We start from the raw sequence: 24,308 nt of genomic DNA, 5'->3' as shown, positions 1-24,308 counted from the left end.
TTAATTTTGTAGTTGTTTTATTTCGGAGATGCCAAATGCAAAGAAGAAAAGGTAAGGAAAGAAAATTAGTGAGAAAAAGTAGTGAAAAGTTTAAGCAAGCAGTTACGCACACACCCACACACACACACACACACATTTCTCATTCTCAGTATTCTGTTCACTAATTATAAAATTTTGCACTTTAATGCATTCAATAAACATTTATTGAAAGTTTACTATGTACCAGACATTGGGCTAAGTGTCAATGATTCATCAACATCCAACAAGCTCGCTGATTTCAAGAAAACAATACTATTAAAAAAAAAACTCAATAGGAAATTACACCTCCAAATTCCAATTTTTTCCTGCCAACCCTGGAGCACCCCTAATGGCTCTATGAGTTCATTAAAAGAAGCAGCGCTTGGATTATGTATTCTCAGCTTTAGTTTTCAGTAAAGGGTGTGAAGATCGTTATTGTGCAAGCAGCAAATCCTTGAAGGACATCTTCGCTCTTCTCTCTCGGCTGAATGTCTGCCTAAGGAAGCAGCTCAGTGACACAGCTTCTCGGGGCTGGGTGATGTCCGTACCAATCTCAATACTCACAATTTCCCTTTTAAAAAATACTTTGATTACAGCTCTTTAAGCAAAGTCAAAGCCATCTTTAACTAACTTTGCTTTCTAATTGTCACTAAGAAATATGAAAACTGAAGAAGGTCTGGAAAGAATTCGCACTTCGTTATGGGGTTAACCCTGGATGCCAACAAAATGAAAATGTTAGTTTTTAAAAATGGTACAAAATCCTTGAGTTGGCAGTAATGTCTATGTCTTAATATCCCTATCAGTTTATGCCCTCTCGTTTCTTTCTCTGGACCCTAGGCTCCCCGTTATTTCCATGTGCCCTCTGCTTCTTCCTAAAGCATATCCTCTACCATCCCACATTCATAGGGAAGCCTGGCACCACCACCTCCCATAAAGTCCTCATGGGGACAGTAACTCAAGTCTCGAGATCAGGAAGCAAGGTCCCCATTCATAGTCTTCCCCTCTCGCTGCTTCCAAAACTTTCTTCCTTCAGCCACCTTCGTGACATCTCGCTAGGCCACCCTTTGCCAAACCGCAGCCCCCCGCCCCCCCGTACTAAGAACATGGCCTTCCCGTTTGCCCTGACTGCCACCGCCCTCTACGTCGTCACAGTCCCCGTTGGTGGCATCTCTCACTTCCCCGATCTTCACTTTCCCTCTCCTCCAGAAGCCCACACACGGCCATGCTTCGGGCGTTGCCATCGGCAGGAATTCTTCCTGATGTAACTTACTGGACACCAACAATTCTTCTTCCGGTTACGGAGCCTCTTCCTTGTTCTCTCCAAACCTAATTCTCAGTGTCATCACAATCCTCTTTCCCAGCCAGTGATCCTACTCCCCAGGGGCTGTTTAGGCCGATCATTCACAGCGGCCCTTCTGTCAGTCAAATGACTCTCGGCTTAATGGAGCCACCTACCTGGGAAGCTACACAATATCCCACCCTAGTCAGGACACACCTCAGGTGTGACTCACTGGCTTAAGGGTATAAAAGGAAAAGACAGTTCCCTTGCATCAAAATAGGACTAATTTTGTAAGTGCAATTTGTCACCCTGAGCTTCCCCGATAGGAACAGAGGTCTTGAGATTAATTACCATGTTTCCCTTACCCCATCCTGCTTCTCTCAAAGAAGCCCCCCTCCCCCAAGTTACCTGAACAAGAATCCCTGTCTTCTGCTCTGCTTCTAGGGTAGCTGACCTAAGACGAATGTTTTTTAATATCTAGCCCAAGCCTTCTCACTGTTCTTGCTTTCCAAAAATTCTTTGGCAATTCTTGCATATATTCTCCTTTAGATAAATTTTGATTAAATTTATTAAGACTGATGAAAAAATCCTCTGGGAACTCTGATTGGATTCTTTAGAACTGATACATTAATGTGGGGGAAATTGTCATTTTTACATATCGAGCAAGGAACATGCTCATCTTACATGTCCTTCAATAGAGTTTATAGATGGAAAGAAATGGAGAAAGAGAAAGACCAAAACAAAAAAAAACAACAAAAAAAACCCCACAGTTTTCTCTTTGTGATCAAAATTAAAATATGTATGCCCACCATCACTGTTTTCATTCAGAACTGAACCAGAGATCCTAGCAAAGGCAATAAGGCAGTTGATTAATTAATTCATTAGTTAATTAATTAAAAGTTTCAAGACTCAAAATGAAACAAATCAAATTACCATTCACAAAAGAACTGACACATATATTATAAGAATTCAAAAATGAGTTTGGCAAGATTGATGAATGCAAGGTCAATATTAGAAGGTCAGATATTTTTATATGCTAGCAGTATACAGTTAGAAAATAGAAATTTTAAAATACATGATTTAAAAGAGTATCAAAAAGCATCACATACCTATTAAAAATGAAAGATAGGCAAGCCTCTGCCTAGAGAAAGATCAAACACAGTATGGAGAAATTAAGAAGACCTAAGCAAATGGCAGGACATATTTAATTTGTGGTTTGGAAGACTTGATACGGTAATGACGTCGATTCTCTTAAAATTGATCATTATTATCTCGATCAAAATCCTAAGAGGTTTCATGTTTTCAAAAAATTGACCAGGGAGTGGCTCCATAGTGTAGTGGTTAGCATGTCTGCTTTACACGCAGAAGGTCCTGGGTTCATGCCCCAAGGGGAGCCACAGACCATACTTTGGGTGCGCCAGGCCCCCCGGGTGTGCCAGGCCCCGCATATGCTGCGAGCATGTGGGAGGGGACACCCCACCTTCAGAGATCCATTTCTTAAGGGGAAACTGCAACATCCATAGGTCAGGGCACAAGTGGAAAGTGGGGGGAATTAAAGAGGGAGAAAAAAATTGACCAGCTGATTCCAAATTTATATAAAATGGCAGAAAGCCAAGAGTAGCCAAAATACTCTTGAAAAAGGAGGAGGTTCTATCAGATAGAAAGACTTGTCATTAAATAACTAAGTGTGGTTTCGGCAAAGGAGCAGCCAGAACAAAGGCCTGGAAGAATAAATAGACATATATCTAAACACAGGTGCACACCTGACTGTTTTGAAAAGTAACACAGAGCAATGGGGAGACGCGATTTCAACAAATTATGCTGAGTCACCTGGATATCCACACACCTCAAAAGAAATCTTGACTACTGCCTCACCATAGACAAAATATCGATGTTTTGTTTGTCCTGTTCTTTTGTTGCTTTTAGGTTTATATCCCACATATAAGTGATATCATGTGATTCGCAACTTTTTCTGTCTCGCTTATTTTGCTTAGCATGATTATCTCGAGGTCCATCCATGTTGTTGCAAATGGCAGTATTTCATCTCTTCTTAAGGCTGAGTAACATTCCATTGTATATATGTACCACAGCTTCTTTAGCCAATCATCTATCGTAGGACACTTCGGTTGCTTCCATGTCCTGGCCACTGTGAATAGTGCTGCTATGAACATCGGTGCGCAAATATCTCTTCAGATATGGGCTTTCAAGTCTTTGGGGTAAATACCCAGTAGAGGGATTGCTGGATCCTGTGGTAGAGCCATTCTTAGTTTTTTGAGGAACCTCCATCCTGTTTTCCATAGTGGCTGTACCAATTTGCAGTCCCACCAGCAGCGTATGAGGGTTCTTATTTCTCCGCATCTTCTCCACCATTTGTTATTACTTGTCCTATTGATTATAGCTATCCTAACAGATGTGAGATGGTATCTCATTGTGGTTAGCAATGTTGAGAATATTTTCAAATACTTGTTGGCCATTCGTATGTCCTCTAAGGAGAAGTGTCTGTTTAGGTCCTCTGCCCATTTTTTGATTGGATCGTTTGGTTTTTTGTTGTTATTGAGTTATTTATCATCTTGTTTTAAGTTTTGCATACTTGTTTCTTTTACTTCTTTTTTACATTTCTTCGAATTGATCAAGTGTTTTTCATTCTTTTTTCCCTAATGTTTTAAATTATGCGTCCTCTCTCAGTTCTTCAACTGTTTCTCCTTAGGTTTAAAACAAGTATCGAACTTAATTTTCTGTTAATCTGTTGTCCCTTGCATCCCCTGAAATATTACAAGGAGTTTTATTTCTATCTAATGCCCTCTTCACTCCTCAACCACATCGTCTTGCATCTCTCATGCTGACATCATCTGAATTTTAATTTTTAAATTAATTCTCATTTAAGCTTAAATTATGTTTTACTCTTTTTCTTTCTTTCTGGCATCACTGCTACTCATATCCCACATTATCTTCTCTGATTCATCTTTTAAATTTGGGGGGAGTAGAACTTCTAGACATTCTTTCAAGTTAAAATGTGCAGATGGTAACCTCTGAGTCCTTGCTCATGCATTTTGCCATCACACTTCAGTAACAGCTTATATGGGTACACGTTTTATTTTCATCTTTTTTTTTCCCTTAGAATTTCAATTATTGCTATGTGTCTTATAAGACCAAAGAGAACCCTAAACACCATCTTATTCTCATTCCATTGTATGAATTTTCTTTCTTGTAATTCATAAAGCTTTGAGAACACTTTCTTTTTTCCCTGATCTTTCAGATTTTACCATATTCTGAGAGTGTAGGTTCTTAACAGGCCCTTTCAATCTACACAACTTTTTTTTTCAAATCTGAACATTTTTCTTTTCTTATATCTTTGAGTATTTCCTCCTTGCCCCTCAGAACTCTGTTCTTGAAAGTCTCCTTGATAAATGTTGAATCTTCTCACACTACCTTGCATGACTCTTAACATTTTTAAGTACTTTCTCTCTATCTTCTTATTCTATGTTTCATAGAATTCCACGGTTCATTCTTCCAGTTGACTTTTTATCTGTTTATTCCGCTACTCAGTCAACTTACTGACCTTGTGTAATATTAAGCTTATTTCCAGGAACTCTAAATTGCTATTTAATAATTCCTGTTCTTAATATCTTGTTTGACCTATTAACTCTGTTGAGATTGATCTCTTGTTTTCAAATGGTTATTTCCTTCAAAGGTTTGGTAATCTAGGTTATGTGCTTATCTCTGTGTTTGAGATTAGACTATCTATGAATGCTGTTTTGCGGTTCCCACAGCCTGCCTTGGCAATTTAGGAGTGGGAGGGGCTAGGTGTGCTTCCAGGCCAGGGTACTAGTAGCTTACAACCATTAAGTGGGAACTCGTCCTCCTCTTTGATAATGGCTGTCCCCTGGGGGCACTGCTATGCCTCTTCAGACTCAAGTAGGCACACCTACTGCTCCAGCCAAGAGGCAAAGACCTCTGTCACTCACCACCTGGCACAAGGCAGGGACAGGCAGACGCATACCTGCCTGGCTGCTTCTACTAAAGTACTACTCAAACGTGCCACCACTCTGGTTGCCCGCTTCATACTCCTCCTGCTTCCTGAATTCTCCATCTTAAAATCCAAAGAACACTGGCACTCTCAACTCTATCTGCCACCCAAAACGTTAACTTGAGTAATCCTTGGCCCACAAAGTTCACATGCGTAAAATAAAGAAAAGGGTATAAATGACCTCTGTTTTCTTTATTTCTGCTTAAAGGATATATAGAGCAGTAGTTAGAAATCCATGGTGTAATATTGACCCAGACTGCCTGGTTCAAATCCTAGTTCGACTATTTGCTACCTGAATGACCTTACACAAATTGCTTCGTCTCTCTGTGCCTCAGTTTCCTCATCTGCTAAATGTGGATAATAACCTACCTCTCAGAATGATTGAGAGGATTAAATAGGCTAACACATACAAAGGTCTTCAATCAATACCACTTCACAATAAGTGCTCAAAAAATATTATTTTTTGTTCCAATTCAGAGATTTTCTGGCTGCAATCTTATTCTGGATATTGAAACTCACTCCATGCCTGGACTCAATATTTAAAAAAATAAAAATCATTGCTTAAGAGAAGAGTCTCAACAATTTCAGGACTTCATTAGAATTCAAAATTAAGAATTTTTCTTCTTCTTTTGATTGCCATTTGAAATCGTATTTTTGCTGAAGGAATTTCTTTACTAACTTTTCAGAGTCTTTAATGGCACTGAATTCTACTCAAAGCAACATGAATTTAATTTCAATTCCTATGATGTTTGGACCACAGGGTCCAAATGCTGGGAATTAAGCATACTACACCCACATACGCAAAATTATGTCAAAGAAGAATCTTCTGTTACATTTACAGTTTGACTTAGCATGAAATTCTCTAATCATATATTTTCTCCTCAAATGTGTAGACTAGATTTCATTGTCTTCAGAAATTTAATACAACAGAAATGCCTGAGGCTCATCTGATTGTTCATTCTTTAAACAAAATTTTCTTTTTTTGCCCAAATGCTAACAGAATTATTTTCTCAACCTTTTATTTTTAAAGGTTTTCAGGATGTCTATTTTTGCTTTTTTTTTTTGAAATCAATCAGTATAATCAGGGGACTATCTAAGCTAAGAAAGTTTTTTTTAATTAAATTTACTTTTTTTTTTTTTTTTTTTTTTTTTGGAAATCAATCAGTATAATCAGGGGACTATCTAAGTTAAGAAAGTTTTTTTTATTAAATTTATCGGTGTGACATTGGTTAATAAAATTACATAGGTTTCAAATGTACAATTCAATAATACATCATATGTATATTGCATTGTGAGTTCACCATCCAAAGTCACATTTCCGTCCGTCACCTTATGTTTATGTGACACCCTTTACTCTTATCCATCTCCCGTCCCCTCTACCCACTAACAACTAAACTGTTGTCTGCGTCCATGAGTCTCTGTTTTTCTTGTTCATTTGTTGCTTTGTTTTATATGCCACTCATGGCCAGCAGATATATGAAAAGATGCTCGACTTCACTAGCTATTAGGGAAATGAAAATAAAGTTTTTAAATTTATCTTTGATTATTGATTTCATGCTAATTAATCTGCTTCCTTTCTCAGAAACACCATAATTCTTGGATTTACTTTCTTTTCTCTTTGTAGCTATGAAATTTCCCTCCTATTACTTCCTATTCATTCTAAGAGAGAGACGCTGAAGTACACCCTGTTCATCAAAAACTAAATTTTCCAGTGCATGTTTTACTTCTTTACTGCCTCTAAAATCTATTTAAATTCTGCTATTGTATTTTTAGTTCCATAGCATTTTTACATTTCACTCAGTTCTTTCACATTTTATCACAGTTTATCTTCATGGATTTTCATTCCAATTCCATAGCTAGCATGCCTTTTTTTTTTTCCTTCTTAAATACTATTGATCAATGCAGAAAGTTTCCTGAAGCCCTCTTCTGGGTCTTGACAGAGATTTTTTCTGCAGGCTCATTTTTCGTCGATACTATTATGTATCCCTTCTGTATTTGGCACTACTTTTTCATAACTCGCTAGTTTTTTTTCCCATTTATTTAATCTTGGATATGGGTTGATCTATTTAGAATCTATGTGTATCAACAGAGGGTGTGAGGGTTTCTATCAGCCCCCACTGTTGGGCATTCAATTGCTTCTTAAATTCTTCTTATTCACCTGTAGCTGAATATGTTTAATGCATATTATGGATTAACATTAGTTAGAAGGGAAATGATGTATTAGAATATGAGAATTTTTAAATTGAATATTTAGTGTAGAGAAAACATTGGTGAAAGATATGTGTATGTGGGATAATTTCGTGTTGTTTACTGAGTAAAAAAGCAAGAATAAGACAGTGGATTTGGGAAAACGAGAATACAACATGAGTAATGTGGATGAAGAACAGTCGAGGTTGGCATTCAGCTGGGGAACAAAGGAATCCACTGAGACAATCACACGGCTTCCTTGCCCTGTCATCCCAGTTACAGGACCTCCACCACAAGTTAATAATATTGTAATTAAACAATTAAAATGCCACACACGCAAAAGAAGTAAACAGCATCACGGATGAAGCAACACATGTTCTGGCTTGCACCAGCTCCAGGAAAAACTGGGGAGGCGTTTGAGGAGGAAATATGCATTATGTAATGTATGAAATCATAAGGATGACTTGGGTTGAAATTAAGTAGAACGTCCAGAGCCTGTGAATTGGAGAGTGCTAGAGGATCTGTTGGGTGCTTCACATTCACGGGCTTTTCACCAGAATATTTGTAGTCGGCATAAATGAATCAGTTGTTTTGGCATCTACATCGCCTCTATTGTTCTGCCAACATTGAAGAGTGGAAAGAACTTTGAACTAGAAATGGAGGCACTTGCTCCCCTGATTTTCATGCTCTGGTTGGTTTTCTAGTCATTAGGGCAGTCGGCTCTCTCTGCCTCTGTCTGCCATGTTGGAGGATCAGTCCCCCAGGTGTGAAAAAAAAAAAATGAAGAATCAAGAGCTCCAGTGTTTGAGCATAATTCCCAGTGTCCCATAGGCTCTCACCTAGAGGAGTAGTTCTGCTGGACTAAGTTAAAACACGCTTCTCCCTGTATGGCCTGGCACTCTGAACAGTCCAAAAGGAAAGAGTAGATGAAATATACAAACCCAAACACTGCCACTCTCCATCCTCTCCCTGCCAAAAACACTTTACTTGTGATAACTAAAGTGTCTAGTGTGGAAAGGGCCAATGCCTGTCCTTACCTTCCTCTGAGTCATACTTGGGGAGTTTCATTCAGTCTTCACGTGGCTACAGACAGAAAAAAAAAAAACTGATAAGAAAGATAGAGGCTAGGAAACAACCGCAGGTACAAAACGGAGAGGCGGATCTTCGGAATTTAGATGGGCAGAGATCTTGCGTTTCCGAACTCAGAGGAAGGCAATAGTGGGCGGGAAACAGGGCAGACCGACACCCTGGCGACATGATCCAGTAACCCACTGAGTAAGCCTTTCCGTCCAGCCCCATTAACTTCTTCCATGTTCTGATGACTCATTGGCTGTCTTTTCGGTTTTAGAAGAGTCGTGAGCTTCCATCTTTTTCATACGCCTCCACAGGTAATTATGGTGGAAAGTTGGGAGATTTTATCTGGAGCAAGATATATCTTGCCTATGCAACTAAGATGAATCGTTAGTTTTGTAGATTATGCATTTCTATATGTGTGGGTGCAAAAATTTTTTTTGTCTATTAATTTGGATTTTTTCCAAGTCTTTATTTTCTAATTAGACTTGACATTCAATATTACTTTATATTAGTTTCAGACGTACATCATAGTGGTTAGACAATTATATCATTACAAAGTGGTCGCCCTGATTAATCCAGTCCCCACCTGGCACCATACACAGTTATTACGCTATTATTGACTATGTTCCCTATGCTGTACTTCACATCCCCATGACTATTTTGTAACTAGCAATTTGTACTTCATAATCTCTTCGCCTTTTTCACTCAGCACCTCAACCCCACCCATCCCATATGGCAACCATCAGTTTGTACCTATAAGTCCATTTTCTTTTTGTTTGTTTATTTATTTTGTCCCTTAGATTCCACACATCAGTGAAATCATATGGTATTTGTCTTTCTCTGTCTGACTTATTTCACTCAGCATAATACCCTCCAGGTCCATCCATGTTGTTGAAAATGGTAAGATTTCATTTGAATGGCTGAGTAATATGCCATTGTATATATGTACCGGTGGTAGAAAATTTTTTAAGTTAAATTTATATCCCTAAAAAAGTCAGGTAACAACACATCATACGTATTTTAATGACAAAAGTGCTTTACTCACTAAGAAAAAAAACATTTTAATCAATCAAAGATTAGTAAAGAATATATTTCCAGATTTACAGAAAGATTTAAGAATCTCACTCTTTCTCATTTTATAATTAGATATATTTTCCCCTATGATTAAAATTCTGAGAAATCCCAATACAAGTGAGAAGATTTGTCCATCAAGGAAAAGAGTAAGAATGTAAACAATACTGGACAACGCCAAACCTTTGTATAGGTCATGGTTATCCAGCTCAGTGTCCAGCAGTAATGCCAGGTCAGTGTGTAATCAGCCCTCAAGATGTCAACCCCAAAAGAAACCACAGGAGACACTAAGTATTCGATTATCTGAGATACATTTGGCCCGTGGGATGTGCTTTCTGGATAAAGAATTTGGAAGAGCAGCCTCAAATTACCTCACTTTACCAGTGAGAATTTCTTTATACCATGATGAAGCTTTGATGACGTGAAGCCAGTGTGAAGAATGTGAGACTGGTCTCTCACAGCACAAAGAAGCCGCCCATGCAGAGAACCGGGGGGAAGGGCCAGCATGTGAGCAGGTGAGATAAACCTACCAACACTGCCCCCACCACACTCAAACCAACACAGTGGCAACTAGGAAAAGCTGGTCAGAAAGCAGAGCAGGGAAATTTGCCTCTGCAGAAGAAAGACTGACCGATTTCTTGAGTTGGGCATGTCAGTGGTCATTCCAGATCACTCATCTGAGGCAAAGATCAAGAACTCAGACATATCAGAGGACAAAGGTCCCAGGTCCTGGAGTCCTGACCCCTCAAGCCTCAGGCTTTCAGGAGACTGAAGCCTGATACGAAGCAGCGGCCTTCCAGATGAGGGTTTTCTCGTGCATCACACCCAAGCCTGGGCCTGCCCTCAGAACGTAACAGAGCCCGAGGCCTCGGGGGGACAAGTAGGTTCATGTGACCAGAGTGCAGAGGTCCACAGTGAGGGCAGTGCTCCCATGCCAACATGTTGGGTATTTAGGAGCAACTAAGGACAGGTGAAAGTTCTCTGAGGAACGGAAGGGGCTGAAGAAGGGACTGAGGGAAGTGCTCCAGGATGCCGGCTCGGGAGATGCGATGAGGAAAACCGAGACTAGTCTCTAAATTCACTTGCCATTCTCCTGAGTCACTGTCAGATTCATGAGACGAATTCCTCTGTTCTGTGCAAAATCATTGTTGGTTGGTGCAGTTTTCCATCCTTGAGTTCTCGCTTAAGTCCATCCCTGAGCCCTGCTTTCTCCCGAGTGAGAAGCACCTCACGGCATATCTTTCACACAGTAGAGGAAGATGGAAGAGGAAGAGGCATCTCGCCCAGGGACGGATGCACCACAATTTGAACTGCTATAAAACAGATCTGAGTTTCCAAAACACATTTCTTGTCAACATTTTCTCTTGTCACTCATGTGAAAGTAGGTTCTGAGTTTGCCATCTCTCAGAAATGGTCTAACGATTCAAACTTTCAGAAGTCCCTCATAAGGAGGTAGAGAAATGGTCTAACGATTCAAACTTTCAGAAGTCCCTCATAAGGAGGTAGAGAACTTAAAGTCACCAGCATTCTCAATTACGTTGACCTTCAGTTCACGGAGGGTGAATTTATATGCTTGAGAGCTTGGGGTGGTGAAGGATTAGGGAGGAAACAAGAGCCCTTCAGCAGTAATGGACTTAAATGAAAGTCAGCTACGGAGTAAGGGAAGAGCAGGACAAGCGCAGGCCAATGGCTGGAGGAAGGGAGCTGTGATGGAATTTGGTCGGCTTCAGATATTAGCAAAAACACAAATGCCCGTGTTTCCTTTCAAGCTACACCCGGGGAAGATGGCACTGCCATTTTCTTCCAGCTCCCAGGGATTAGACAGTGTGCTTTTCTCAAGGAGAGCAGACCCTGCCATAGAAGAGAATGGTTTGGGTTTTGTTGTGTCTGATGAAAAAGAGAAATGGGTGATCGACATTAAATGTCACCCAAGATGGTGCAGACAATGTGGTGCCGACAGCCCCACTGGCTCCGGCGGCCTGGGTGCCATTTTCATCTACCTCCACGTAGGTTTTATGGACAACTTTTGACAGGTACAAATTGGGATTTGGAGAGATTCCAGTAAGATCGGCCTTTTCATCGAAGATATCTATGATGCCCATGTCTTGTAGAATAGGATTGAGATTGTAGCTGTCTTCCAGGGTGAACTTGGGGAAGGAGATGGCTACTCTTTCTTCTGACATATTTTCTGAGCTGCTCCAGGCCATTATTTTTTCATAGGTGATATTCCTTTCAAGCTACAAGAGGAAGAAAATAATGTTTAAGGTCAGATAATGAGCTCGCAAAGAATGCCCCAAACACTTTACAGGGCCCAAGTCTATTTCAACAGTCTGGAGCAGTCTTCGCGTTCTTTCCCTGGGCCTCAAAATACTCTGATTTCATTTATAATTCCTCCAGGCAGATCTCTTTATTTCCTCTTTAGAGGTTACAGGACCATCTGAGTTTCAGGGTTCTTCGGGTTCTGACATACGAGTGTCATCTAGTCTAGTGAAAGCTCGACTGAGTATGTTGGGTGAGCTTGACCAAGCCTTAATATGTTGAAGTTCAATCTCTTCTATCAAAGAGAGATAATACCATTAGGCCTTTGCAAGGATTAAACTAAATAATGTATTTGAAGTACTTAACATAATCTGGGCACAGAATAAATTATGAATAATGGCTATTATCATAATTACTATACCAGTCCTTCTCTCTCACTTTCTCTCTCCCACTCTCTCTATCTGAGCTTTCTAGACCTTTATTAATTCCCACCTCACAAGCAATCTATTCCAGTATCGGCCTCACCACTGCTGTCAAGACACAGGCAACCCAAAGCAGGATTCAGCTAAAGGGTCCTTAACGGGCAAAGCAAAATAGTCTGAGTAAGTGGCCAGCGGTCAAGATATTCATGGAAAAGGAAATGCTATTTCATTTGTAGCAATTCTCAAGTTACTCACCATTTAGATTCCTGGGCCCGGAAAAATATGATTGCAAAGAGCAATGAGATTAGATAGGAAAGTCGTAGCCCACATATTTGGCATTTGCTATTTTCTAAATAAATGAGAAATAAATAGCTCATCGACTACGGAGTCATATATTCTTTGGTGTCTCTGACAGCTCAGGCAATCCTGCCTCAGGATGGTCGATGGTAGATTGTGCTGCTCTCCAGAGATTTATAATGAAACACTTTTCAGAGATAGGAAAATGGAGACTTACCTCCTCCAGGCCCTTCAAGTTATCAGCAGAGCAAGATGGCAGCAGGACAAACATGCTGAGCTTCCCTCGGGTGTATGGCATTTCAAGGATCTGTGCCTTCAGCTCCCCTATGAAGCCAATTCTAAACAGACCCTCTTGATTCATCATCTTCACGGTCTTCTTTTCATTCTGTAGTGAACGAGGTAGAAAGTCATAGGATGCTCAAAAACTCACATGATCCCCAACATCTCTGAAAACAGGAGTCTGTTTAGATGAGCAAGATCTTCAGAAGTTCTGAGCCTCACCAGTGACCCAACCTAAGAGAGTCCTCTGCCACTGATCAGTTGGCCTTTACCTTGCCGACACTGTCTCCTCTGTAGTTTTAACGGGTTTTTCAGCTCCCAAGACTATCTGTCGGTAAACTATCTATCCAGGCATCTACTCACAACCTAGCCAGAGGAAACAGGCCCTGCACTTCTCTATCTTCCACGCCTCGTCCACCCCAGTCCCTCTGGACCGAATGGCACCACCACAGGGCCAGTGGGAGCCTTGGCTAAATGATAATCATCCACATATGAAGAACAACATCTGTTCCACAGGCTCGCAGCAGAGGAAGGGGTACGGGCCCGGGTACCTTAAGCCTCACGACACACTCCCACGGCACGTAGGGAGGCCATTCATCTAGAGAGGAGGACGGGAATCGCTTGAGAGGCACGACTAACAATTGTCAGCTGGAGTCTGACTCTTCCCTTTCTTCTTATTTTACAGCCTGGTGGCTTAGAACACGGGTTTTTGAGGCAAACGCTCACAAGTGTGAATTCTAACCCATGAATTCAGCTAAGTAAACTTTGCATATTTCCCCCCTCAACTCCTAAATGGGAATAATAACAAACACCTATTTTCATAATGCTATTTTGGGGAACAAATGAAATAATAAATGGAAAATGCTCAGTGCAGTGCCTAGCACAAAAATGCCTGATAAACTTCGGATACTGATTTTTGCTAACAACAAAGTGTTCTGATTATCAGTGTATGCTGTAACCCAGGGACCTAAGTTTTAGATTTACGTATACACACTGTAAATCATTCTTAGTGGAAACCGTGAGTGGAAAATCGAGAAAACCATGAGCTCTAATACAGTACCTCATTTAGAGAGAAAGGTGCATCAACTGTGTTTTCATGTTCGAAATATTTCTCCCATTTGGCCTTGAAGTAAACAGCATTCACCAGCACCAGCACGGTCCCACTGTCAATGGCGTCCTTGCTGAAGAGCTCCTTGATTTTACCTTTAAAAAAGAAAAAAAAAGATTCCAGAGAATATCTTGAATATGAATCATATCAAAAGTATTTATGTAGACAGATTTTTTTGTAACGCAGCTTAACCTCCCCAAGAATAGAGAGGGTCTCGTTGGAGAGTGTCTCATTCAAAAACCAACCCAAGAAAATTAAAGCACTCAGAGTCCTGGGTGGGGTGGAAGTGGAGGCAAGGGGTGGACCATCCACGTCAAGGCGCTGTAACTGACGAATTTCCTTTCATTCTCTACATCGCTGTGTCATCAGACATCTTATGCTCTGATTTATCCTTCAAAGTATAGATCCTGCCACCTGATGATATTATAATGTCCTTGAGAAAAAGAACTATTATGTAAACTTCCTGTCTTATGCATTCATCACAGCAGAGAGTATATGTTTACATATAAGTAAAAATGCATATAAATGTACGAGGCAATGACATAAAACCTATTTTATAGGCACTTTTACATGCCCCCTCTCATTCCATCCCACGTCACCCATGAAAAGTAGGTATTGTTATCCTTTCTTCATAGAAGAATAAAAGACAGCCCGTGAGAGGTGAGGCCACATAGCCGAAAGGCAGGGAAGCTGGCCAAGATCAGTCCTGGGACCTCCCCACCCGTGGCTCTGCTCTGGGGCTCCTTCCACAATAATAGGCCTAAGGCAGGCTGGAAAAGCCCATGCTCTCAGGCAATAGCTTATTTTCAGTGTGCAAATACCAAATACCAAATGACCAATACCACAACTTGAATGAGATGAGAAGACCTTCCCACTTCGAGAAGATTTCCATTCAAATCCCATAACAACAGATTACGTTGACATCATCCACACTTAAAATACTCTGGGAGAGTTAACTAACTAAGGAGAAACCAGATAATCATACCTTACTACGCATTTTTTTAGTGAACAGGCTTTCCTCTTGGCAACTGAGTGGAACCTCGAAGGAAGGGGAAGTTTTGTGGCATGTGGAAGGAGTAAGGAGAATTAATTTTGGAGTTGGGGTGCTTCCCCTGAGGAAAGGCCAGGCAGGGGTGCCCCAGCCCTAAGACAATGAGGGGAGCAGGAGACAGAGAGGAGATAGAGCATATCTCCATGCAGGAAAAGCTTTGTTTGAAAATTACATTAAAATATCTGACATCATTATAAGGAGGCATGAATGGAGTGTCAGAAAAACGATTTCTTTATTTGGGCTCATAGACTCTGCTTTGCATTCTGAAGAATTAAGATTTTAAGTTAAAGTGTTATGGGTCATCTTGGATGATTCTCTGACTCTCACTAAACAATCCATCATCTGTCCAAGTGATTGGTAAAATCCTCTGATCTATGTCTCGATATCTCTCAAATCCATCCACTTCTCACCATCTCCACTAACACCACCTGGTCCAAGCCACCAGCACCTCTCTTAGTCTTCACACATCTTAGTCTTCCACAATGATGCTCTCGCTCTACCATCTGCACCTGCATCCACTCCTGTCCACTTCTAATCTGTTCTCCATCCTCCAATCAGAGATGTCTTTTAAAAGATACACTCCCTGTCTTAAACCTTCTCTAGCTTCTCCTTGTTCTCAATTCAACTTGTAAAGCAGTACTGAAAACTTTTATGCTTGGGTAGGTTCTTATTAAGGCGATGTGAATTTACATACTAATTACAAGTAAATATAAAACACTAAGACAGCTATTGTAGATTTGAAACTTCCTACAGCTCAATTAAAGAATATTTTTATTTTAAATTATTTTTGTTGTATACTAGATGTAGTAAGTCCAAGAAATAGGGTCCCAAATATTTCTAATATCCAATGTCAGTGAATATTTTAGAGGGAAGATGATTTTGATTCTACAGGCAAATGAACATTTAGTGCTGAAAACATTGGTGCATTTCAAAAAATGATAGTGATCAATGCTCTCAAAGGAAAACACGAAACTATAATGAAAGCATTAGAAGTATTAGAAATACCGAAACAAGAAACGGAATAACTGTTTAGAACATGAGATTGTGGGTTCCATTAACTAAATAAAATAGTTTCAGAAAATTATGGAATTTTGTGGCGGTGAAACATCTTCTGTCTCCTACTCCGTTATTTTACAGACGTGACTACTGAGACCCAGAGAAGTCATCAACACAAAGGCCACTTGACCAGTTTAGCTACAGTCAGGGTCCCGTTTCACACAGTTCCTGTCTTGTTTTTAACGCAAGCATCACAGCAATGAAGAACCCTGTCCTACACCACGTTAAGCACGGGGCCAGGGGATAAGCATTTCACAAAGACTGACACTATTCTAAAGTAGCATGATGTATGTTATCTGGAACAGCCGCATAACTAGGTTACACCGAAGAAAAGATGAGAAGGAGGACAAGAAAGAGTAGAGGGTAGATGAAGATCAATGCTCAGAGAGGTCGTGGCTGAGGATTTGGTGGCCAGGCCAGTGTGTTGGACGAACTGGGCTGCCAGCGAGCAAGGCAAGGCAGCTGACTGTGTTTAATGTGACATGAGGGATGGCCACTTTCAGAGCCCTGTGCTCGTCCAGTCCCTTTGGAGATTTCCATTTTGCTGGGAGCTGGATGGAGCTGGAAGGAAAGTTTCATATTAAAAACATTCCTTTTATGTTGAACTCAAATTTTCACCACTCTTCACTATCTCTAAATCCCCTTACTCAGAAACTCCTAGATAGCTAGTGAGAAGTTGATAAGAATAAGGGTTTTATTTATTTCCTTGTCCCTCTGAACAGCTCGATTCTCTTCCCAACCTTTTTATTGATCCTTTAAAAGAAATGAAAGTAGTTAGCATCCCACAGGCATTGTGCTTGGCTGAATGGCAATTCACCTTTATGATGGAGCAAAGGAGCCTTGTTATTACTGTAATATCTAAGCATGTTAATTGTGAGACACGCACAGAAGCAGCTCCAGACCCAGTCCACACAGGTGAGCATCTGGCCCCTGACAGACTAGCAATCTGAAAAGCTGGGCTGACTCATTTTCTTTTAAATGGAAAAGAATACCAGCTACAGCGTGTTTGGTTCTGCTTACCTTGGGATTGAGATTCAACCCAGAAGTTAATTTCTTGTCTGGACTTTTCAGTGTCTTTCTGGAAATCAACACTTTCAATCGTCGTGTGGTAGAACCTAACCACGTCATCTATGTATTCCTGTTAAATTAGAATAAGTAGAAATAATGCAATAAGATCATGTAACTATGCTGAGAGTTAGGCATGCGGCAGTCATGAGAAGCGTAATGCGAAAGATGCACCTAGTCACTCAAAGTGGGTACGTGTCTGTGTCCACCTGCCCCCAGTCTTAATCAGCCAGAGGCATTTGGTCGTCGCAGTGACAGCTTAGGGTATAGAATGTTTATTTACAGAGTAATCTACAGTTACAACGGCACAAGGCTTTCCTACCGGACATCCTCTTATTTGGACATTCCATTTGTGGTAACATCGCAAGATAAATATCAAGTACCTTGAGTGATTTAGCTGTAAAATGCTTCTTTTTTTTAAGAATTAAAATCCTGCTTAATGGTTACAGAATTTCTGTCTGAGGTGATGAAAATTTTTAATAAATAGATAGTGTGATGATTCCACAACATTGTGAATGTAATTGATGCCACTAAGTTGTATAAAGTGGACATTTTTTATGTTACGGATATTTTACAATTTTTAAAAAAATTAATACTCTAATAACCAAAACCATTGACCTGTACATTTTAATAGGTGAATTGTGTGATACGTGAATTTGTATCTCGACAAAGCTAGTTCTTTTTTTTTTAAAAAGCATATAAAATCACATTTCTGTCGTACGAGAACTACTTATTTTGGTCAAAGTAGGCTATTCCCTCTCCTTACTAGGCCAGCCCTTATCCATGTGTATCTCGCACTTGTCACTGGTCTCACTCCTCCTGTTTACTGTCATGTATGTGGCTCCTTCTAGTGGTGACAGAGCACACTGAAGCCCAGATTCAGATCAATCTCACCTTGAGGTACAAAGCAGTGTAGTCAGAGACGAGACATGTGCCTTTTTGTTCCAAATGCGATCTCCTTCTACTACACCCCTCCGCTTAAGTCTTAAGTGAGTACAGTTTCTTGGGGTGGGGGACTGACTGGGGAACCAAAGGTGATTTTAGAGAAGTGCCTTGGAGGGTGAGGATGGGGTGGGGGCAACAGGAAGAGGAGCTACCAAGGGCATCTACCAGGAACCATGACTGGGAAAGACACCACAAGAGAGAACGCCATTACCAGCTCCACACGTGCTCCTAAGGCTCTTAGTCACTTGTCCCTCTTTCCACCCACTCGAGCCCACTCACGAGAAGCCTTGTAAACTATTCAAGTTGAAAACTGGGAGGAGGACAAGAGAAGGTGTGGGAAAGAAGGTGGGTCCTGGACATCCCACCAGTCCACAGTGTTCTAGATAGCAGGTGAGTAATCCAGCTCCTCGTTGAATTTTAAACAGTATGATATATGAGATAGCTTGAAGCATCATCTGTGCCTTACTCACCGGACAGATTGGAAATTCCTGCTCTCCATAAAGCCTGTTAGCAATACTCATGGTGTAATCAGCTTTGATCCGATCTAATTTGGAGAGAAGCTGCCCGAAGTAGCAACTGAGAAGTTCGCTCTTATCCTTCGAAGACCCCTCCTAACAAAAGAAGGGGAAAAAAATGTGGTCTCGGAGGAGTTAAAATGCCACCAAAGCAAGCTGTCATTTCACTTCGTTACCGTGCGGGGGAGCGAGCTGAAAAGAAGAGAAGAATGAGGTCATCCCAGTGGGAAATCATAGCTCTCACACTGGCAGAAGGTCATCCCGGAAAAATGCAGCTGGGGACTCTGCAGCACACACTATGTTTCTGTGCGTTGTGTGCCTCCTTTTTCTCTGTATTCTACAGATGGAAGAAAGAGATAATCTCTCCACGCTCCTCTTAAAATTTCTAAAGTAGGGGCTTTATACCATGGAGAATACATTTCCTACTCCCAGTATGAGACAATCAATAAAAGTTGGGTGTGTCAGTACAGATTTCAGTAGGAAATAAATAAAGCAGGCAAAAGTGGACAGAGCGAGTAAGAATCCCACAGCTGACCTCTCCCCGCTTACCGCCCTTCAACCATGCTCCGTCCTGGGCACCTATGGCCTGCACGAGTAGGTGAGTAATGGGGCTTTGGGCTAAGTTTCTTTATTACGAGCAGAAGATACTAGATCCTACCCTTTAGGAAGTGAGCTTATAGCCAACAATATATAAGACACATTCAGAGAGGAAGTGTGGGTCCCCTGGGATTACCGCTGCTGCCCGTTGCTGTCAGTGACGGCCAGGACCTAATGTTCGGGGATAAACAACCATCGCCAGATACAGGACAGCCAGAAGGCACAGTCTGTAAAGAAGAAGGGCAGGAGTTCATGGTGTCCCACCTGCGGAGTCAGATGCTCAGTCGTTTTCTTCCGCCCTTTTACAGAGCTGTCAGCCAGCACTTCTTGTTGTTTGTTTTTCAGACAGGGATCAGGTTTTTCGCTTTGATCCCGAGACAATTCATTGAAGTGTAGTACCTGCATGATGACGATATGGGGTCTCTCAGACGAGATGAACAGCAAGAAGTCGAAATTTTACAATGACGATGATTACATAGTCAAACAAAACAATCAGCAACAGTGTAGAGGAAAGTGGCTGTTTCCTTTGACATACCAAATCAAGGTAAATGAATAAAGTAGAATGACCCTGAACACAGTCCACCTTAATCCCAGAATTCACTCCTTTCCATCAGGGACAACATCCGTGTTCGTACATAACCCCTGTGCTATGTGCTAGATTCAGGCACATGTAAGACCAGCCTTAGGAGCCTGAGTTCATTGTGGGAGTCGTTCTTGTCGCTTTCAAGCATTCATTCTACAGACTGGTGTTGGGTGGCTACTACAAACCAAGCACTGTTCTAGGACAGATTCCTGCTTTCTAGGAGATTATATTCTAGTAGGGGAGGCATACAAAAAGTAATGCACATAGTAAGTGATTACTGTATGCAGTGTGTTAGATGGGAAATGCTATGTGGGAGAAAAGTAGGATCCGGGGGAATCTTTGGGGACTCGTATGCAGCATTAGACTGAGAGATCAGGTAGGTAAACTCTGATCGATGTCCTGAAGGAGAAAGTAAGTTAGAGATCAGTCATCTGGAGGAAGAGCCATCAGGCAAAGGAATGCAGCAAGGGCCCTAAGGCGGGAGTGGACACACTTCCTCAAAGAACCCAGGAGGTCAGTGTGTCTGGAGCGAGTGAGGATGGGGGAGGGTGAGAGATGGAGTCACCAGATTACCTGGAATCCGGATCCCCAAATCATGGGCCATTATAAGGACTCAGGTTTCTATCATTAGTGAAATGGAAAGTCCAGGTTTTGAGCAGATGAGAAGCAAGATCTGACTTCAGTTCTGAAAAGCTCTTTCTGGCAGCTGCGTGGAAAACACTGCCAGCGGAAGCATGAACGCCCTTGAGGCAGTTGTGCCCAGGTTAGGAGGGAGGTAGCAGATCAGACTTCAGGGAGGTAGTGGGAAGCACCTGGGTTCTGGATCTATTTCCAATAGGCTTTTCTGACAAATTTGATGCGAGGCGAAAGAGAAAGAGCAACAGACATGCAGACAGACAGAGACAGAGAAGATGAATGAGAAAAGCTGTCGGACTGGTGAATTTGGAGAGGCATCACAGAGGAGATGATCAATAGAGCCTTGAAGAATAGTGGGATTGAAGAGAAAGCAAAGTGAGGATATAAATGAAGGCTCCGAGCAAGCCTGGGGTGCAATGAGCAGTTTCGGCTCGCCAGAGCAGGGTTAGGTCTGATCGGGGTCTGACTTTCGGAGTAGATTCGGAATGGCTGGATCCACACCTGGTCGATCTGATGCGCACTGTCACTTCTGGCCCCCAGACGGACCATGCCAAGGGCAGCTGAGAGGCTCAGAGGACAGAAGAAGATGTTTTTATGACCGTCATTTTTGCTGATCTCTTGGAAAAGATCCAAGCAAAATTTGGTGTTTGCTGCAATGAGGGAATCCATCCTGAATCTGACGATATCCTGAAACCAAAAACAGAGAGAGAAAATGATGATCGGAGGAAAATAAGTAAACAGTTCTCATTTTAAATACCCAGGAAATAATCACATACGATTATTCAGTATGTTATTAAAAACTGGAAAATAAGGTCACCATCATCCTGGTGTATAGATATTGATGTTGATATCAATTTTTTTCGATATTGATATTGATACAGATAGAGATCTATTTCCATTTGGTGGCATGAATTAGTTTGCTAGGGCTGCCGTAACAGATTACTGCAAAACAGGTGGATCGAACCACAGAAATGTATTCTCCCTCCATTCTGGAGGCCAGAAGTCCAAAATCAAGGTGTTGGCAGCATTAGCTCATTCTGGAGGCTCTCGGAGAAAGTCTGTTTCACGCTTTCCTCCCAGCTTCTGGTGATTGCCAGCAGTCTTTGGCATTCTCTGGTTTGCAGAGGACTCACTCTACTCTCTGCCTCTGTCTTCACATGGTCACCTACCCTGGGTATTCTGTCTGTGTATCCAAATTTCCAATTTTCTTCTAAGGACACTATTCATTGGATTAGGGCCCTACCTACTCCAGTAGCTTTACCTCATCTTAACTTGATTACATCTGCAAAGACCCTATTTCCATACAAAGTCATACGCACAGTCACCAGAGATTAGGACTTAACATATTGCAGGGCGGGGGAGGCCACAACTCTATCCACTTCCTAGTAGAACTTCCTTTCTTAAGGTCAAATAAAGTAACAGGCCACATCCACACGGTCACGTTAGCAACCAAGAAAACTTCATCCTACCTTCTTCTTCTCCACAGGCTGTACACCTGGTTCTACTTAAGACATTTGCCTATGCCCATCCCTCAATGTTCTATGACAGAGGATGTGTCATGGGCCAAGTCTTTCATTCACATTCTCACCTCTTGACTCATTCCATGTGAAATCCACAGGACTTGAGGCACTTCGGTCAGTCATTGATATTGTTCAAGAGATAATAGATCTTGAGAGATTTGAGGGGTTTTGAACTCATCAGGTTTCACACCCTCTCTTGATAACATAGAACCATAGGTAATAAAGACCGTAGGTCATACAGAGCTAATGGACAATTTTTGTTCAGAAAAAAAGGAAAAATCTCACTTTGATATCAATAAAAATATTATATTTTTGCCTGCAATACTTCTCAAGTGATTTATCACTTAACCTCCAATCCCTCCAGAAAATCTGCCTTCTGTAGCTCTATGTGCTATGTGACCTGCTCATCTCTACTTTAACGACTAAAATATAGTTTCCTTCATTGTGACAATGTAAATGTTTAGACTACATAGATTTTTCTAACCCCAACTAATCTAAGTATAATCGTTCTTTTCTATATAGTAGGGGAAAAATTATATACGAAAAATATTTCGTCTTAAAATCTTTATAATTTTCCCAAAGCTATTAATAAACTAAGAAAGAAATTTCAGCTTTACATAGCTATTCTCCTGGAATCAGTATTCAAACCCGGTTATAACTAACTATATGCTAAACAATATCTATAAACAAAGAAATACTCGTGAAAGATGCAATCAAAAGCATTTCCAACTTATGTAGCAAATGAGAAACGTAAACTCATTTACTTAAAATACAGATATTCTATTATAACATTTAATATTTCAGAAATTAGTAAAAGGATAAAATAGAATCTTTCAAGTACATAAAGATTTTTTTAAATTATTCAAGCATCCACATTTTTAAGAATTTGATCACATACATCTGACATCTAACCAGGTGCTTGCGGGCTGAGGGAGGTGACAGATATCACAAATATTTCCCAGTAGGTAATGCCACAGTTACAGAAAATTTAAAACATCATAAAACAAATTGCTCTTTTTAAAAAGACATTTGACTAAATAAAAACAGTATATCTTTTGGTTTCAGTCAAATTTGCTTCAGGTTTCTATTACTCAAAATAATTTTACACTGCAGTGTTTATTGCTAACATTTACCTTCTCAGAGCCTTCAGAGTCGCTGCTAACAGCTGGCCAGGTGAGTTTCAATCCACACCCTGTCATGAAAGGAAATATATGAACTTGGCCCCTCCCACAGTGGCACTTTTCCAAGTACCATTTTGGAAGCCAGGGTCAAAGGAAAAAAAAGAAAAAGAATGTGTGGCATATATATTTTTTTAAACAGATACTAATGCTCTATAATGTCAACTAAATTAAATATTTAACTTACTAAGTTTATATTTTCTTTGCTCTTCCCATTTGGGGTTCTTCATAAAACTCTCATAATAATATTTGACCCAAAACTTTCAACTCAAATTCCTATACTAGATAAATAGATAAGCAGAGAACTATTTTACTTCCTTTGCCATTGTTTCAAACATTCTCTGATACTTTAATTTCTATATTATTCTAAACTTTTTTTAACTTATTACACAGGACTAATAAAAAGAGTTTTAAGCCAATTTCAAATTTCTATATTTTTTTCCAGCCTTGGAGTGCAGGTGGGGATTACTATTTAATTTATAGTTAATTGAATAGTAATTTATAGAATAGGTGGTTAAATAGTAATTTATAGAATAGCTGAATACCAATTAGAGGGTAGAAATTATCAAGACCTACTGACAGAGAAAGGGAGAGAGGGAATTTTTAGAAGAGAACTAATTTTCTGGGAACCAGAGAATTAATCAACTCTGTACCAATTCCTCCAGAAAGTCTGCCTTCTTTAGTTTTCTGTGCTTTGTGACCCGCTCATCTATTTATCCTATTTATTTCCTTATTTATTGCACATCCTTCATTTCTTATTCCTTCCTTCCTTCCTTCCTTTTTTCTTATTGGGCTTCTGTAAAGATTTCATGGAATAAATATATATATTCCAAGACTGAAAAAAAAAAAACAAGTTTTAAAACTGAGCCAAATAACTTCTAATGTTCCTTTTAGTTCTAACATTCTAAGATCCTGATTTGCTTATAGCTATTAGCTCGTGGTCAGTGAACAGGGCATAGAGGTTGTGACTGGAAAAGCATTAGGAAAAGAAAAAAAAATGTTAAGAATCAACATAACTTGGGGACAAAACGAGGATTCCTCTCTGGCGTGGTTTCATTCTTGACCCCTTTGTCTCTTTTTCTAACTTCTTATCAGACAACAATATTATATCAACTTCAACACAAAAAAATAATTATATTAG

The 24,308-nt window shown here is 40.5% G+C and overlaps 1 protein-coding gene across 2 annotated transcripts; it reads right to left on the bottom strand.

The window, feature by feature from the left end:
- Nucleotides 1–11,491: 11,491 nt before the first annotated feature.
- On the bottom strand, nt 11,492–21,138 carry SERPINB12 (serpin family B member 12). 2 transcript variants are annotated; one of them, XM_006913720.1, is made up of 7 exons: nt 20,971–21,138; nt 19,515–19,649; nt 18,609–18,749; nt 17,149–17,266; nt 13,974–14,116; nt 12,852–13,019; nt 11,492–11,893 (listed from the first exon to the last, which is right to left on the bottom strand). In XM_006913720.1, exons 1-7 carry the CDS (start codon nt 21,136–21,138, stop codon nt 11,492–11,494), a joined length of 1,275 nt encoding a protein of 424 aa, XP_006913782.1. The 2 variants fall into 2 exon arrangements, with proteins under 2 accessions (XP_006913782.1, XP_015446285.1); XM_015590799.1 differs by having other exon boundaries at nt 19,575–19,649.
- Nucleotides 21,139–24,308: the final 3,170 nt, after the last annotated feature.

Source organism: Pteropus alecto, unplaced genomic scaffold (genome assembly GCF_000325575.1).
Source record: "Pteropus alecto unplaced genomic scaffold, ASM32557v1 scaffold14, whole genome shotgun sequence".
NCBI lineage: Eukaryota > Metazoa > Chordata > Mammalia > Chiroptera > Pteropodidae > Pteropus > Pteropus alecto.
The sequence above is the reverse complement of the archived record's forward strand: the minus strand, read 5'-3'. Positions and strand labels throughout refer to the sequence as shown.